The 14,949-nt window shown below is 38.4% G+C and overlaps 1 protein-coding gene and 1 long non-coding RNA gene across 17 annotated transcripts in view; one reads left to right on the forward strand and one right to left on the reverse strand.

Moving 5' to 3' along the window:
* NFIB (nuclear factor I B) overlaps positions 1 to 10,695 on the reverse strand; it is a 270,801-nt gene extending 260,106 nt beyond the window's left edge. For 7 of the 16 annotated variants that reach the window (XM_074282920.1, XM_074282913.1, XM_074282922.1 and 4 more), the window contains exon 1: positions 6,149 to 6,286. In XM_074282920.1, the coding sequence (XP_074139021.1) occupies positions 6,149 to 6,178 (30 nt within the window). In that variant the 5' untranslated portion in view covers positions 6,179 to 6,286. Of the gene's footprint in view, positions 1 to 388; positions 725 to 6,148; positions 6,287 to 10,571 lie in introns of those variants that run through there. The other 9 variants (XM_074282919.1, XM_074282918.1, XM_074282911.1 and 6 more) reach the window with 5 other exon arrangements.
* LOC141551365 (uncharacterized) overlaps positions 10,616 to 14,949 on the forward strand; it is a 132,789-nt gene continuing 128,455 nt past the window's right edge. Inside the window, exon 1 of the long non-coding RNA XR_012484844.1 lies at positions 10,616 to 10,728. This is a non-coding gene — a long non-coding RNA (uncharacterized LOC141551365). The remainder of the gene's footprint in view (positions 10,729 to 14,949) is intronic.

The raw sequence follows: 14,949 nt of genomic DNA on the forward strand, positions 1-14,949 counted from the left end.
CAGAAGAGAAGAAAAGTAAAGTCAATTTGGTCTTAAAAGCTCAGAAAAAAAATGTACAAATTCCTACCAGTTAAATATACACAGCAATAGAAAGGTAGGTTTAGGTGTGAAGATCTGTATTATTTCCTTTTATTACTCAAAATTATTGAAATGATAAGACAGGAGGTAAAGAAAAGGAAGTACTGTGACAGTTACTCCCTCCCTGTTCCAACCCCCACAGTTTGCTGATAATTTTTTAAACAAATGAAGGTTTTATTTTGTACCCCTGCTCTCATCCCCACCCCCACCCATGCCATTCAGATTATATTCTTCAAAAAAGCTTGACCAAAGTGCTTGGATCCTATTTAATATTTAAATGTTGGACTGATCAGCTAATACTAGGCAGTACCATTGTACAAAGGACACACTAAGATTTTGGAAAATCTGAGGAGAGCTGTTCAGGAGGCAGGAGCGATGATGCCACAGTTCATTTCTCTTCTCTGTGGCACAGAAACACAAAGCATATACATGCTCAGTGTAATGCCACACAGTTCCCGCTTTTGGAGCATGCTCTCAGCAAGAGACTGCTGGTGGCACAGAGAGCATGCGCCATCAAACTTGATCCATTTTCTTATCAAACGTCCAACATTCCAACACTGAAACAGTCCCATTCCAGTAGTGGTAACTACAGAAACCAGTAATACAGTAAGAGAAAGTTAAGTAAAAGATAAAGCATGGATTAGAGAAGGCCCAAACCAAAGGTTTCCATATTTTAAGCACTGCATGTTCTCCCTCCCCTCTCCTCCTCCACCCGCCAACTTTGTGAAACAAAAGTTTATGAAGTTGAAAACTAAAATTACATTAATGATCTTCCGGCAGCTTCCTCTATAGGATTTGAAGCCCCACAGAGTCAGTTAATTTGTTAACTGATCACATGAGTGTGGCAATTATTCTAAACCCCTTAAAAATCAATCTGAGGTGAACAATGAAAAATGGCAACTTGGCACAAACTTAACATTCTTTGTGTTTCTGTACACCGTGACAGAGTGACATTAGGAGTGCACCACTGGTCAAATACTGCTTTTGTAGAATCTATGCTACTCCTCTACCATATTTAAACATTTGCATGTGTGCAAATACATGTAAATACAGTGTAGCTGCCTCTCACTTATAATTCATTGGATTGCCTATAGGTTTCTATATTGTTACTGCCTCCGTTGAAGACTAGGGGTGAGGGGAAAATAATTGCAGGAATAGAAAACTATTCAATTTTTCATTACTTCCTGCCTTGTATACCTCTTTTAGAAAAGCTCTTCCCAACCTATAAATCCTCACTGTAAATATAGATGCAAAAATTCAAAATTTACAACAATAGAATTTGGGGCCTCCATCTTGATCTGGTGACAGAGTATCTACCAAAGCTGTTTTACTTTTAAGACATTCTCAACAGTTCTTGGTCAAATTGATTATACTGTCAACCCAAACCACAAACTGACTCTCTCTAAGTGACTATATCCCAAGTTACAGTTTATGGATTAATGGTAGCCACCCTGACAAATGTGGAATGAATTATGTTTAATCAGCAGACTGATTAATTCCATTAGGTAAAAAATTCTGAAAGTACAGCCAATGACTATGACAAAAAAAGTCCTAAAAATTTCATATTAATTAATCAGCCAAGTTTTAAATAACATTTATTAATAGTATCCATTAGTAAAGAATAGTTAAATACTAGTTTAGCCCATTTAGACACTGAAAATGCTTGAGATTTTTTTTGGGGGGGAAGAGGACATGAACTTCTCAAAACACACACATATGTACACACACATACATACACATATACACACTGTCATTAATGTACCCATCAAATATTTCATGTATTGCCTTAAAACACATAACAGAAGAAAAATGGAATCAAAATTTTATAATACAGGATGCAGATGATTACATTACAGCATGAAGCATCATGAAGTACCACAGAGGAAATCATTAAACTGATCAGGAGTTTCCAGCAGAGATTTGAACAATTCAGTTACTATGCAAGCACATAAAACTAGGACATGGAAAGAGTTAACCACAATCTGTTCTTTGTGTGGGAAGGCAGCCCTGCTCTGAGCAACCACAGCCCATGATAAGACCTCCCTATCTCCATACACTTTCTGATGCCATGCTTTTAGCTTTCACTGTAACTATAGAAAGTTTTCTTATTCCCCTAAGAAAAATATGCTAAGTGAAAGCTTCTAAGGGAAACTTGGACTTGTATGTTTCTTTACAGCTTACTCTCTGCAAATCTCACCTTTGCATATGATTTATTGATATGATTAATAAATCATCTTTGATTTTTTTTAACTTAAGAATTTTAGAGTTAAGGGAAACTTCCTCTGCCACATAACACTTGCCACACTTAAAAGTGCGCAGTGTTATTTTAACAGGTATTAAGCATTGCAGAAATACTTAAATACTTATATTCTGAAGTGGTATGTTTGGCAACATTTTGATTTCCTATACAGAGATAACAGTCAGTTTTTACTAAAATTACTTTAATATAAATACTGAAGTATGAATAATACTGTTAATCTTTTCATGAATGTCAAAAATTAATAAGCTATTTTAAATATAGAAGATACAAGTTTTAGATTCATATGTTTCCTGGATGATGTTACTTTACAGATATACATAAAGCACAAACTTTTAAAAATAATTCTGAAAATGTTTAAAATGACACTGGCAAAAATGATTATAAGGAATATATTAGGGGAAAAGAATTAAGCACAAAAGTGGCAAACTTTCTTAGCCTTCAAACCACTCTTATTAATTATCTTTTAGAGCTTCATTGTCTATCTGGATTCCTTTCAAATGAAACACTGCCTGACAAGAGGCATAAATGATTCTAAATGGAGACTTGCTATTAGTTATATACCTTTCTCCACTAACATGACTAAAATGCCATTTACTCCATTTGATTGGTTTGTAACATTGTCAGAGGCAATATATTTTTTAATGATTTTATGTGACATGAATGTGGATCATAAGTAGCTGTCTTCACACATACAGAAGTGATTTATTAAAGTACAGACTTTCAAATATCCCATTAGATGGATCAGTTGCACAAAATGCATTCTCATTTCAATCAAAAATGCAAGTTACTTTGAAATATTTGAAGAATTTGAGAAATTAAATATCTAAATTTTTAACTCTTACAATCCAAGTCAGTAGTTGGCCATTTTTCTCAGTTCTGGTTTAAAAAAAAAAATTTTTAAACTTTGAATCTTTTACAATTTCCATTTTTTTCCTAACTCCCAAATGCATTATCAAATAAAAGATTGAGGAAGGAAGCAGGTCATACATTATAAACTCAATATGAAAACTTTTTTCACTTCCCTAAATCAGTTTTCTTGCCTTTAAGAAAATCAATGGTTTTCTAGAATGGAGAAAGAAAATTTCAACAATTGGGGGGGGGGGGGGGCAAGGGCGGATAGTTCTAAAGAATCGGCTATGTTTAAAAGAAAATTATTAAAAAAACTATATCAGAAAAAACTGAAAGCACATAAGGAAAAATAATAATTGGATCCTATATTCTTAGAAAACAGTGCATTATTATAGTTTAATATTATTTGTGATAAGAACAAGGAAACATTAACTCATATTCAACCATACTGTATTTTTCCTTACAGGTCTGCTTTATATTCTCGGCATGTATGAAGTACCAATAAAGCAGCATACCAAACTACTGAACATCAGCTTTTAACAATAGTGCCTTTAAAATTAAGATGAGTGCTAAAAAAACAGGTACCCTACTACATAGAATATGCTGTCCCTTTTTTTAAAAAGTGCTTACTAAGCAAATGATCTACTCTAATTTGTGTTTATAAATCTTAGAAAATGTTTTGATATAAACATTCAGCACCATTACCAACATAAAAGAGATGGTGATATAAAACCAAAACAGTTACTAAGTCTTAACTTTTGTAACATTTTAATGTTTGCTACAACTTAACACTTAAGACTTCTATTAAACATGACCTCCAAAAATAGTTGCTCATCACATAAGCCTCAAACCCTAAAAATAGATTTATTAAGACAATATGGAAGATATTATTCAAAAAAGTAAAAAAAAAACAAGCTGCCAAAAATATATATATTACAGAGTACATATCTGCAAGTACTTGTATAACAACTGCATGAATATATAAATATATACTTATATATGTTCACAATTTTTTATGCCAAGAAATTGCTAAACAATTTTTCCTCTGAGCTTAAGTTTAAGCTAAAATTATTTTGATAAACTTTTGTAGGGAATCTTTAAATTTAACTCCTGATAACAATTTCTAAAAAAAAACAGCTAATATGAATATGAGAAATGTAGACAATTAACCAACACTTTGCAGGTGAAGATGAATGATGCAGCACTTCTTAAGCATGCATAGGGTGCAAATACAAAATGCATGCTACTTTGTATTACTTGCAACATTTCAGATATCTACCCATGTGTTTAAGTACTAAAGAATTGTTACTATTTTACCTCAGAAAGAATGTATTTGTTAATGATGATGATAATGATGATGATAGTTTATAACAAAGGTAATTCACACACCTAAGGTATATCTCTTTGAGCTTGATGGTGAGAGGAGACTCTATATATAACTTTCAAAATACAAATAGCTCAGCAACCTTCTTTTCCACAGTTTTGTTAAAATAAAGACACGTTAACTTGCTGAAAATATCCATATCTAAGTCAATCATACTCAGATGCCAAACAAAATATAAACAATAAAAAATGTGTCAGCCAAAAAGCTACAGGACTGTATCCAATCACTGAATAAGCCTTATCATTGTTTTCATCTTCATTCACAATTTATGAATGCCTCAATCCTTTTGAATCACAATGGCTTCTAATTGTCAAACAATTGAAATCTTAATCATTTGTCCATTATACAAATGCATCATAATAATATTAGATTTTTTAATTTAACACGCCCAAAGATTTACTCACTTCTTTAGCTATTTGGTTTGTATGCCAATGTGAAAGCAAGTGGTTAACAGTTAACAGTTTATGAAATGTTCTCCTAAAAGGGCCAGCATTAAAACTCCTGCAAACTGTCCCACAGCTTCAGAGTTTTAATGTACTGCTTAAAATGTGATCTACGACTACGGGATTAGTATTTACTTTTTAATGAAGTAATGACAAATGCCCTGCAGGTATTTAAAAGCAACGTCCGTGGGGTCATTTTTCATATGACCTTGATTTAAAATTCTAGAACTGAAAAAAAGTATAAAATATGTATTTTATTTTGTGATGTTGTCAGAAAGATGTTAAACCCAAATCAAGATATTTTATATGGAATATATTTATATTTTCAAACAAAATTAGCTTACTTACATTTTTCTAAACTATTTTATGCATTCATGATACACCCGCAAAATTTACAAAATGAAGCAGCTTATTGAAATGAATGGTAGCTATTAGGGCCCAAAACAACCATCAATGCCAACTACATAGGTTCGAATTAAAGGTGTCTTTATCACTAAGGTACTTAAAACATTTTCTTTTTATACAACGTGTAGTCAAGACTTTCCGAATCCACCAAAGTGGGAAAGAAAAGAGTCAACTTCCCTTCCATATCGGTTACATTAATAAGAATCCTACATTACATTAGTCAATGTTAGTTTACCGTACACAGAAAAATCATGTCCCCCTAAACTCTCTGTATCATTAAAGGCCAAAATGAAGAGCATGCTTGCAAAGAGGGTAATTTAATTCTAATTGCTGCATTTCATGCCCTGTTCTTTCTTGGGTAATTAAAACTTTCTCCCTTCAATTTTCCCTATTCCCCTTACTACCTTCTTCATTTCACCCTTTAGTCTATACTTAAACATTTTGCAGAAGTGGCCTTTCCCTCACTTTCAAGGAGCAAGTGCACATTTTCCTTACTTTGAGGTTAGGCACTCCTCCCTTAAAGGATCTCAATTCTCTTACAACCCAATTTCCCTACCGGGATTAATCTCCACGTTGCATTTGGATCCTAGAAAAACTGATCTCCCCCTTCCCCACCCAAACCAAAAATGACTTTTTAAACTTTTCACCTTTTTTTTTTTTGTTCATTCAATTAAGCTCAGATAGTTGTTCATAATACAAAACAAAACAAAACCGTTCGTTTAGTTATACCTGAGTGAGACAGATGGGCGAATACATCATGACTTCGCCTTAAAACGCACTTTCCGGAGATCCCCCAAGAAAAGCCTCCAGAAGCAATAACTTCATCTATTCATTTTACGGTCATGTGAGACTCAAGATGAGATCAATCAGGATGGGGCTCTGCCCTGGATCACCACAACTTAACAACAAACCCAGTCCTCCTTAAATAGCCAAAGATTCAAGTTCACTTCGTGAGCTAGATTTCCCGGGGTGAAATCCAATCTACACTTTTAACCCTCTGGCTGTCGCTGCGCAGTAGCCGTCTTGGAGGTGGTTGCTGCTGCTGCTGCTGCCACTGCTGCCGCCGCCGCCGCCGCCGCCGCCGCCGCCGATGCTGCTGCCGCCACTGCTGCTGTAGTACTTGCTGCTGCAAGCTGGGTCTCGGCCGGGATTTGGGGACTTTCTTTTTTGTTTGTTTGTTTTGCCTTTTTTTTTTCTTTTTTGTGTTTTTGATGTCTTTGTTGGGAACCGGGGAGGGATAAAATTGGTTTGGTTTTTGTTTGTTGCTTGTGGTGAGTTGCGTTTAAGAATAGGAGAAAGACGGTTGGGGAGAGGGACGTTTCACCAGGCTGAGAAAGTTCAAGGTTATAGTCCGGAGCAATGCAGGAAGATCCAGGAGTGATCAGAGGCGAAACTTTGCTAGGAGAAGGTCGTGAGTGTAAGTGTATGTATGTGTGTGCGTAAGTGAGTGTGTTTGCGAGGGTGTGTGCGCGCGTGTGGGATAGAGCGCGCGCGCAAGGGGGCTAGAGATGAAGAGGGAAAGAGGGAGACCGAGTGTATGGAGTAGGGGGAGGGGGGCAAGTGTGTGCGTGTATCCCAAGGGCGGAAAATGTTTCGCACCACGCAATCTCCCGTCAGTTCTTCGCAAGCACAGCAGCAGCCGCAGCCGCAGCCGCAGCCGCAGCCGCAGCCGCAGCCCCGGCCCCAGCCCCAGCCCCAGCCCCAACTCCAGTCCCAGCCGCCTCTGCTGCTGCTGCTGCTGCCGCCGCCTCCACCGCCGCCTCAGATGCTGCAGCCCCAGCCGCCTCTTCAGCCTCCCCGGACTCCACCACTCTCCTCTCCGTGTCTTATGGGGCAATGCTAAGAGGCTGCTTGCTTCCCAACGCCCACTGTAATAAAAATGATTTCTTGAAAAATCCAAACGATAAATCCTTCTCTTCTCTCTTCTAACTCCGTTTTCTGCTCTGGGCTCCCCCACTCCCCCCACACACACTTTTGGTGCAAAACTTGGAAGTTGAAAAATTCACCGGCTACACCCTCTGGACCCCGCTCCAGCTCTCTCCAAATCAGACTTAAGGATTGTTTTATTATTTAATTACACAATCATCGCTTTACTCCTCCTCCTGCAAACGCACATTCCTTTTGCACCAGCCTCTCCACATACCCCCGCCCCCACCTCTCTCTCTCTCTCTCTCTCTCTCTCTCTCTCTCTCTCTCTCTCTCTCTCTCTCTCTCTCTCTCTCTCTCTCTCTCTCTCTCTCTCTCTCTCTCTCTCTCTCTCTCTCTCTCTCTCTCTCCCCTCCCCCTCCTTCTCCTCCCCTTCTTTTCTCCCCCTTCATACTGATACAGAACCACGACTTTTTACAAACAGCTCTCTTCCTCTTAGCCAAACCTTACACCCTCTACTCCATCTCCACTTCCCCCACATCGCCGCGAGCGCAAGCACACACACAGACATACAGAAACACACGCCCTGGAACGGGTATTTTGGTTTCACTGCGCTGATTTGTGCGGTAGCGAGGAGATGAGAGAGAGGCAATAAGCCCTGTCTCTGCTCCAAGGAAGAAAAAAAAAAAAAAATGGAAAATTCACACATATGGAGTAGGGTAGCTGATTGGCACCCTTGAGGTTCGGGGTTCAGTCTGGAGATTGGGCTAATAGATTGAAAAGGGAAAGACATGGTAGCAAGATCAGAAAAGAAAAGAGAGTGAATGAATGTGCCGAAAAGCATCATATTTTATTAGCTAAATGGGACCTCAGAGGCCTTGGGAGTCGATCTTTCTTTACTGATACGTAAACTGAGGTACTGGGAGGATAGCGTCTGAGGCGGGATTTGAAGTCAGATCTAAATTCCAAATCCAGCGTTCGATTACATTGTGGGTAGGCGATATTGCTGGTGGATGAATTAGAGAACTACGATTCAAAGTACAGAAGACGAGGCACATCTTGGGGTCTATCTACTTTCTCGCCTTTTCTCTCCCTATGTATTTCACCATAAACTATGCGCCTTTAAGAATCCGGGAGAGGGAGGAGGCCAGGAGAGGGAAGGTCTTCACTGAAGTGAGGAGGGGGTTTATTGGGGTCTCCCTCACTCCAAACTAAAGCCTTAGGGTAACGGAGGAGAAGCTGCAAGAAGCGGTTGTTCTCCGAGATTTGCCGCCCTCCCCCGGGGTGCCCCTTGCACGTGGCCTTGCTCGCTCAAAGCCGTAGGACGGGGCCCGGGAGCCACCTCCTCCTTCTTCTCCACAATCCCCTCCCCCTCTCCTCTTCTCCTCCACCCAACTACATAGGCTCACACCGAGTCTCCACCCCCGGGGGCCCGAGGCGCCTACGGAAGCGAACTCACCCTCCCCCTTTTCTCTACTGGGGTGCAAAGAGGGGTGGGGGAAACGGCGCGGCTTCGGAGCTTTTACCCCTCGCGCCCCAGGGTGGAGAAAGAGTGTGTTTGTAAGAGAGAAAGACAGAGTATGCATGTGAGTGTGTATGTGTGTGCGCGCGCGCGTGTCTCCAGAGCTCCGGAGGCAATGTCGACCCCAGTAGCAGCTTTTTCCTTTCTCGGGTCTGTTTTCAATCTTCCAAAATAGCTTTCCATACACCACCACCCCGAGTTTGAAGACTCGATTCTCACTAGAGATAAGAGTGAATGAACTTTATTTAGGATATTTTCCCGGGAGGTGCTTATCCCATGAACTCCCTTCTTTCTCTTAGCTGCACCCCTCTCCGCTCCAAAAGCAATTTTCAAAACGCGAAAGGATGCAGAAGCAGAAGGGAGAATAGTTCAGACAATGGAGGAAAGCAAATGCCTCCTCCACCCATGCTTTTAAACCTAGTTAGAGGCTAGAGGGAACTGGAGGCTCTAGAGTTGGACCAGCCCCGGGCATTCGTTGCCCAACCAGTCCCCGCTGTACAGAGCCGAGAGCAGCCCAGCCCGCAGAGGCAGCGTTTACTGCCGTTGCCGCTACTGCTACAGCCTCATTTCACTTTACTCTTTTTTAGGTACTTGGAATCTTTTTTTCCCCTTCTCCTTACCCCCCCAACTCCGCCTTTCTATTTCTTGCCCCCATTATTCTTCCCCTTCCCCCGCCTCCCCCCCTCCAAGCTGTCCTGAAGGAACCAGTGACTTTTTCCTTTTCCAAGTGGGAGTTATTCACATCAAGCATTTCACAACGACACATCAAGAAAAGTAGGCAGGTTCAAGTCAACCATGAAATGGTCACTTTTTAACCCCGTCCTGTCCTCATTAGGGAAATGCTCAAACACAGCCCGTTTTCAAAGAGGGCTCTTAATGAGGAGAGCTTGCCAAGTCTACCAGCTGCAGTCCCTATAAACTTAGGAGGCAAAAGAAGAAAGGCACTGGGGATTGGGAAGGGGGGCAAGGAGAAGGGGGGCTCTCCTGTTATACAGGTAAATTAGAGGAAACTACAAGAACTCCAGCCAGTTAACCCTTCAGGAAACCATGAGCATACACTGCTGAAGTGCCCACAGTGCGGGCTAAATCATATGTAAAGCGTTCAAACAACTTTAATTTCCTTTTAGTCATTTTTTTTAAAGTAATAAAGAAGCTGATGGCATATATTGATGAAAGTAATAAAAAGCAGGGGGGTTAGCTCGAATCAATTTTACTCCGTGATTTTTTTTTTTAAATCCTAAGGCCCATCTACCCTATTCTTTATCAGTAATCTCTTTCCATTAGACATTTTCTTAGGTATCTTTCCCTTCTGCAATCCCATATACTCCAAAAAAAAGCTGATGACGCTGGCCCTACTGGATTTCTCTTTGAAAAAAATATTTAATTTAACTGGAGTTCATTTTCCACAAAAGATGTTCCCTTTAGCATAAATTCACTAGTGTCCTTGAACACATCCCTTTGAATGTCTGGATTTGTACCCAAATCATGACATCAAATCTTTTTTAAAAAATGATTCCCCATCTATTTCTCACTTGCTCATATACACATCACCAAACCTAGTGAAAACACTGGCACCCAGAGCAAGCTCCCTCACAACTACAAATTTGTGAACAAGCCCTTATCCTTGGGCATAGAGAAAGGGAATGGGGGTGGGGGGACCTATTCTTTAAAATTAGGCAAGTTTCTCTACAAGCATATCCATTCTCTCCTTGAAGTGCAGTTCTCTCCCCACCCCCAATCACCAAAGAAAATATTTCCCCTTACCATCCTCAAACCAAGATCACATCCAAAAAGTTGCCAAAGCCAAAGAGAGATTACAACCATTAATTAGAACGAATACCCCTGACTTAGCAGCAACAACAGGAATTCCAGTTAACTCCAGCAGCAGAAGCAGCACAGAGGACTTCGTGCCAGGCTCCAGGTAAGAACCACTAACCACTGGTATTGTTCCTCACCCAAAGAGAGGCATCGTTTAGGGGCAAAAATGTCCCTCAGCTTTATCTTCATCTGACATTCTAAAAGCTGAAGTGTTGTAGTTGTATAAGGCTTGGTGACTGTGGTAACAGTGTTGTTACTCACTACTTCCATTGCCAAATTGGGCTTCCTATGCAGGGGAAAGGGAACATAGAGAAGAAATAAAAAGTGTAGTAGGAAAAAGATAATAAGGAGAAGGGAAGAGAAAGAGACTGTTAGATGTCTGTACTTTATGCTACTTCTATTTGACTCCATTCTTTGTCCTCAAAAACCCCAGACAGGTAGATAGGTAACTTACCAGTAAAATTTACATTTCTTTCTTAACCTACTTATGCCAAAGTAACTCTAGACCTTTCTAGGAATAGTTGACCAGAAAACCTCTCAGAAAGAGGGGCTGATGAATTTGGTTAAGTGGGACAAATTATTTCAAGAACCTTGGAAAGTGAAAGGAATAGTTTATCCTTTCCCTGCTCCACTCCCACCTTTTCAAAGATTCATATTATTCTTAAACTTCCAAAGGATCTCTCTAGATTTCTTCAAAGATGTCTGGAAACTTTTGGGGCTTTACTTTCTGGTTTTCTCTCATTCCTATATTGAATGGGTTAAACAGAGAGTCAGGGCTGGCACACTTTAGCCTACCCAAGAAATTGATGGGATAGCTCCAGTATACCATCTCTGATATGGTATACTGAAGCAGTCTATTCAGCAACTGTGAGCAGGCTTCACAGTAATTTTTATTTTAAGATTACTATATTTCTTAAAATTAAAAAAAAAAAAACATTTCTCCCTCTTCTCTATTCCTGTAAAAAAAATGTATGGGTAGAATATTTTCTGAAACTAACAGGTTTGTTCATCTCAAAAGGTATTGCTGATGCCCTGTGACAGATTTCCCCCCCCCCCCCCCTACACCCAAATGCAGGTAAAAATCAAGCTGTAACAGCTTTGGGGCCTTTTAGTGACCTCCTGGAGACTAGATCCCTTAAGCCTACAGGCAGACATCTCAAAATAACTACAAATATTGATTGCCTTCCATCCAGTCCCTCACAGATCTTCCCAGAAAAGTCTGGAGAGGAAGGTTAAGCATCCTGTGCCTTTCAGAGGGAAAGATTTTTTTTTTCTATAATAATAATGTCATTTTCAGTCCAATAAATGTCTTTCAGGTTTAGGGTATGAGAAGGAAGCTAAGCTTCATTTTGATATCAAACAAACAAACCCATCACACATATACATACATATATGTGTGTCTGTCTCTGTGTGCACATGGGTATACATACATGCACACATATATATGTATATATTCAGAAAGAGAGAGATTAAGACAGATGACCCTTTGAATCAAGGAAGCAACCTAAAAAGTTGTTCATCCATTCCATTACTTGGAACAGATAAGAAATGCACCTCTTGGCCCAAAGATGTCTGAACAGCAATTTGTATTATTTATAAATTTATCTCTTGAGACACATACAAATACAATTGACAAAAATTCAGATATAAACAATACAAAATACTGAAATTGTCACAACTTGTCAAGAATTACAAAATTGTGCCTGACTCTCTTAGTATTTAAACCATTACTGTCAAATTAACCCTATTCCTCCCTTTCCCAATCTATAGTTATTTTTCTCACTACTAGCACTGTGCACTATCAAGATAAATAAATATCCATGGACTCCCCTCCATTCACTGGGAGCTGGGAGCTCTCTGGTGTCCCCTGAGGTCAATGCTAAATAAAAAAAAAGTATTTCTATTAATAATGTTACTGCTGACATACCAGGAGTGAAATACACATGATTAATACATATATATATATACATATATACATATATATATATATATATATATATATATATATACACACACTATATGTATATATATATGGGGGGTTATATATAATTTGTCTCACCATATCTACATTTTATGCACATTTATTTACAAACTGAAAGTCCAAACATAGACTCTGAACCGATTCTCAAGATAGTCTTAATGATTAGTCCCTGTGCATTACTGTAAAGAGCTAAGCCAATTCAATATTACATCTCCGGAACCTCCAAAGAAATCTTCGTACAGCTTTTCCCATGCATCATTCCACTTCTTGCTTGGATTAGATTTTAGTTTTACTTTTGTGTCTCAAAACTAATTGCTTTTGATTACTCATTTTATTCAACACACACACACACACACACACACACACACTGAAGAACCTTAACTATTTTGGAAAGAGTTATAATTGTTTCAGTACTAAGTCTTTTACAGTAAAATGATAGAATATTTTTACTTCCACAATTAATTCAGTGTGTTTTCATTAAAATATGCCATTCTGACCTTTGAAAATAAGCAAGCAAATACACTAATATGATTTTTGGAAATAGATGTTTGGGTCTCTGTTCTCAAAAGTCTTTAAGTAATTAAAAAAATACTGTGTGAAAGGTAAACAATAATTAAACAGTTAAATTTGCTGGCCCCCTCTTCGAAATTGCCTTTTTAGAGGTGTCATTGTAAGTAAAAAATCAGAACTAGATATAAATTCAGAAATATTCACTTTCAAACTTAAGAGAGCATCTTACAGGAGATTTTTTTTAAATGAAACAACTTATTAAACAAAAATACAATAAATACATTTTCTATTTTCCTTGAATAATTTCTCTAAAGTATTTTATACTTAGAATATATAGCAAATAGCTGAATTAAATGGATATTTTCTCTTTTTTGTGATATCAGAATCCTACAAAACAATTATAGATGTTTAAATCACCATTTAGCCTATAATTATATTACTGATGTGTCTGACTCTTAAAATTAAATATATGCACAATTAAAATTAATGATGAAAACTGATAGGAAAATTTAATTTGGAAGTTAAACAGTTAAATTCTCCACTTTTACAAGGGGGAAATATCTACTCAATTTCTTATTTGCTTTAATAAAAAAATACCACAGCTATACAACCCAGTACATTCAGTTTAAAAAAAAAAAAAAAAAAAAAAAAAACATTTTCAAGTGGACAGAAATGCTATCACTAGGATAAATTAAAATTAGCACTCAAATACTTTTACTATTCAGCAGTTTTTCCTCTGCTACCCATCAGTAAAGTAGGAATCTGCAGGATATTGTATCAATGAGTATGAGTGCTTGACCTTTGTCCACATCTGGTTTAATAGGGACTTTTCAGCGCTGAAGCTTTCCCCATCTTCCAGACCATTAAATGAAAACATCAAACCTCAAATGTAAAACCGTAAACCACAACGTTTTGTGTTTCACAACTCTTAGCAGTTTTTACTCAGGCTGCATAAAGGTCAGTTTCTCAGCTTCACAATGGACTGAAATCCACTCTCCTGCATACAGTAAATGCACTAACTGTGATATTGATTAAATCTTGAGCTCCTTTGACTGATCCATACACACTTATTTACACGATATTTTCCCCCAAACCACATAAATATAAATACATTACTTGGGGGGATTAATTCCATTTTAGGGCTGACAAATATTTATTCAACCGTGGGTTCAAAAGTTAACTTCCCCCCACTTATCCAAAGTTAGAGTTACATGGAATAGTGCTCTGAGATCAGTTCAAAGAAAGTTAGAGTTAATCTTGTGTATTTTGGCGCCTTTTCCCTGCCAGCTACTGTACTTTAAAAAAAAAAAAAAAAAAAAAAAAAAAAAAAAAAAAAAACTTGGAGATCTTGTCTGTCTCGTCTCAAGTTCGATGGCAGCTCTTCCAACTGGAGGAGGAGAAGATGGCCATGTTCACAGCCCTAATAATAATTCAGATCACGCCACTTCGGCATCTTGTGTCAAAGTCGAAGCTGGCTTCCCCGCCCCCTTCAACCTGAGAGCTGCCAAGTCCTCACACACTCCGCATTCAACCACAACTTAATGGATGGGATATTGTGCATTAAAATGTGGCCCAGACATACTGGCGAAGAGAGGACAAGGGAAAAGAGAGACAGACACAGACACACACACACAGACTTAAGTAGAGAGGGTAAAAAAAATCCCACAGCAAAACAGCAGGGTGAAAATAAATATTAAGGGGGAGGAGGAAGAAATTTATTATGTTAGTGCCCCCTCCCACACACACACCCAGAAAAAGGAAAGAAAGAAAAAAAACCACTACAGTTTGACACTACATCATTAGATATGAAACTTTAAAATACATGTCGATAGA

The sequence above is a fragment of the Sminthopsis crassicaudata genome, chromosome 1 (assembly GCF_048593235.1).
Source record: "Sminthopsis crassicaudata isolate SCR6 chromosome 1, ASM4859323v1, whole genome shotgun sequence".
Classification (NCBI taxonomy): domain Eukaryota; kingdom Metazoa; phylum Chordata; class Mammalia; order Dasyuromorphia; family Dasyuridae; genus Sminthopsis; species Sminthopsis crassicaudata.